Raw genomic sequence first — 3,344 nt, 5'->3', positions numbered from 1 at the left:
ATTCAAAGCTCAGAATCTTCATCTTCATCAAAGCTCACTACATTGCTGTTGTAATATTTTAGTGAGATTAAGCTTAAACGTTAAGAGAAATATCACAGTTTGTGATTATAGCTTTTAAGAAGCAAATTGTAATACTCTTAGAATTGATTACATTAAGTTGTAAGGAACTAGAGTGATCGTGTGGATCAGAATACTCTAGGAAGTCTTAGAGGTTATCTAAGCAGGTTGTAACTAGAGTGATCGTGTGGATCAGAATACTCTAGAAAGTCTTAGAGGGTATCTAAGCAGTTGTTCCTGGAGTGATCAGTGTGTGATCAGAAGACTCTGGAAGACTTAGTTGCTGACTAAGTGGAGAACCATTGTAATCCGTGCGATTAGTGGATTAAATCCTCAGTTGAGGTAAATCATCTCTGCGGGGGTGGACTGGAGTAGTTTAGTTAACAACGAACCAGGATAAAAATAACTGTGCAATTTATTTTTATCGGTCAACTTTTAAAGCTACACTTATTCAAACCCCCCCTTTCTAAGTGTTTTTCTATCCTTCAGTAGTGGCCTCTATTTATAGGATGAGAGCAAGAGTAGTGGCAATTTGGTCATTTGCTCTTAGTTAATTAACTTGTGTTTAATTGGTGATTAAAGTGTCATTTAAATGGTAAAAAATGGTAAAATAAGGTTAAAATGGAATTAATGAAGGGAATTATTTTGGTGAGGTGGAAAATTGGTAAAATGACAAAAATGGTCAAAGAAAATAGGTGCCAAAATCAAATCAAGCTTCCCTCTCTATTTTTTTTGAATTTCGCCTTAAGGAAATCGATTTCCCCCAGGAGTGAAATCGATTTCACTCTGTTCCAGAAGAGAATTTGGCGCAAAATACACTAGGGAAATCGATTTGCCCAGGAGGGAAATCGATTTCATGCTGTCCAGAATGTGATTTTGTTGAAAATTGCTGTAGGGAAATCGATTTACCCAAGAGGGAAATCGATTTCATCAGTCCAAAATGTGGAAAATGCCTTGTTTATTGCATGTCTTGGCTTGGTACCTACAAAATAAAAGCCTACAAAGAAACAAAGCAATATTTTTGGTATTTGGGTTAGTATAATATGCATACAAGATAAACAGTCATTGGTGCTTGATGGTCCCTCTTATTGATGAGGTGAGTGCAACACCACAAACAAAACTTCCAAGTGAAGCTCTTGATTAATGATTGGGATATGAATGATATATGATCTTAGGGTCAAAAATTGGGGTATGACACTCTCCACCTCCTCAAGCGCGTCATCGGGATCAACCCCTAACTCAGCAATCAACATATCCTGAGCTTCCGCCTTTGTCAGCCTACTGTGACAAAAGAGGGTACCCCTGATAGGTAGATGAAGTAGGCATGCCACATCATCTAGGGTGATAGTAATCTCACAGTGGGGTAGATGAAATGAGGATGTCTCAGGATGTTATCTCATTGCAAAGGCCGCAAGTGTACCATTGTGTATGGTATCGTAGCCGAGCATACAAAGGTCCCTCATTCCGAAGCTGCCAATACCTCCTTAAACCATGGCTCGTCAGGCTGCGCGAGATCTTTAATCGTCTGCTCATGGTTGTAGAACCTCTGGGGATCCCTACTCTGAAATTTTTTAAAAATTCAAACAGTTAGTAATAAGCAAGGTCAAAAATGACGCAAATGAATAATATCTTGAAACAAAGGGATCAAGTGAAAGAGATGCAAACTTGGAAGGAATTGATACAAAATGGAAAGTTTAGTACGAGAAAGTTTTATTATAATTTTCTGGAACAACATCAGACAGTGCCTTGGAGAAAATTATTTTATGATAACGCGGCCAGGCCGAGAGCCCTGTTTACCTTGTGGTTAGCTTGCCATGATAGACTTGCTACCAAGGCTAGATTGAGAAAATTCGGTATATTGACAAATGAAGACAGTAACTTTTGTGAGAATGTGGAAACTCTCCAACATCTATTCTTTGATTGCAGGGTCACAAAGAACATTTGGAGGAATGTGCTGAAGTGGATGAATATGGATCATAACCCACAAGGATGGGCGCAGGAACTGAAATGGCTAATTGAGAATAGTAAGAACAAGAGTTGGAAAGCTAAAATTCTCAAGGTTGTTGTGGCAGAGACTTCTTATGAGATTGGGAAACATAGGAATGATAGGATTTTTGTAGATAGGATAAAGGAGATGGATATAGATTAGAAAGAAGAATCATAGAAATTATAGTTAATAGAGTTTGGATGAAGCCAAACCTTAGAAAATACATAGCTCAAATTATCATGCCATAGGGTTGATGTAATAGTGTTTTAACTGGACCCTCTGGGTCGCTTGTACAAAATGTTTTTTTGGTTATATATAATCATATTATTTCCAAAAAAAATACGCAAATAAAAAGTAATTAACAAATAAAATATACCTCTCCATCCCATATACGTCTAGCTGCATGCTCGTTATACCCTATCAAAAGGGATGCGTCTACAGGACCCCAGGGTATCAAATAGGCTCCGGCACCGGCTCATCCTGCGTAGGTGGCACAACAGATCCTGTGTCGCCCGTCACTGCCACAGGCCCAAGAGTAGAAGTAGTGCCACGACGATGTTGCAGGGTGGTGGCATCTGTGAGGAACCCCTAGGATCATCCCGAGGCCTCCGTGGTGCAGTAGTAGAGGGGGGAGGAGATGGTGAATGCCCGATTGGGACGGGTGAAGGAGTAGGCACGGCTGAAGCGGGTGATGGAGAAGGAATGGTTGAGGCGGGTGTATCAGATGTGATAGGTGAATCAGGTGGAACAACTACTCCATCAGTGACCTGAGATACAACACGGAACCGTTCTCGTCGAACGGATGCATGTTGTGCGGTCCTCCCATAAATGTCTCTATCCGGGCCGTGGGTCATGATGTATGCATTATGATACAAAAAAGCTCGAGTTGGATACTTCGTCTTTATAAATAAACATCAAAATAAAAACAGAAAATTACTCTTTCGTAGATGCATCTACGGAAGTACTTTATTTTCAAAACACTGGGTGCTTCTGTAGATGCATCTACGGAAGTACCTTTGTTTTAAAAACTTTGGGTGCTTTCATAGGTGCATCTACGGAATTCCCTTACGTTCATCTCTTCCGTAGATGGATCTACGGAAGCCACTGAAACCAGAAAACGCAACAATGGCGTAACTCCGCTGTTCAATCACCAAAATGACCATTTTTGTGTCTTGATCGTATATTTTAAACCTAAAACATTACCTATATTGTTTATAAACACTATTTCTAAACCTATCCAATCATTTTTACACCTAAATGTCGAATTCTAATTCAATTTCACAAATACTCCAAAATAACC

The 3,344-nt window shown here is 39.5% G+C and overlaps 1 protein-coding gene across 1 annotated transcript; it reads left to right on the top strand.

Moving 5' to 3' along the window:
* Positions 1-1,666: 1,666 nt before the first annotated feature.
* LOC131643749 (uncharacterized) lies at positions 1,667-2,206 on the top strand. Its single transcript, XM_058914056.1, has one exon. It carries the CDS (start codon positions 1,667-1,669, stop codon positions 2,204-2,206), a length of 540 nt encoding a protein of 179 aa, XP_058770039.1.
* Positions 2,207-3,344: the final 1,138 nt, after the last annotated feature.

The sequence above is a fragment of the Vicia villosa genome, linkage group LG1, assembly GCF_029867415.1.
Source record: "Vicia villosa cultivar HV-30 ecotype Madison, WI linkage group LG1, Vvil1.0, whole genome shotgun sequence".
Taxonomy (NCBI): domain Eukaryota; kingdom Viridiplantae; phylum Streptophyta; class Magnoliopsida; order Fabales; family Fabaceae; genus Vicia; species Vicia villosa.
This window is presented reverse-complemented; position numbering and strand designations above follow the sequence as displayed.

Coding starts and splice junctions, on each gene's coding strand:
- LOC131643749 (XM_058914056.1), top strand. CDS start 1,667: ATGACGCAAATGAATAATATCTTGAAACAAAGGGATCAAGTGAAAGAG.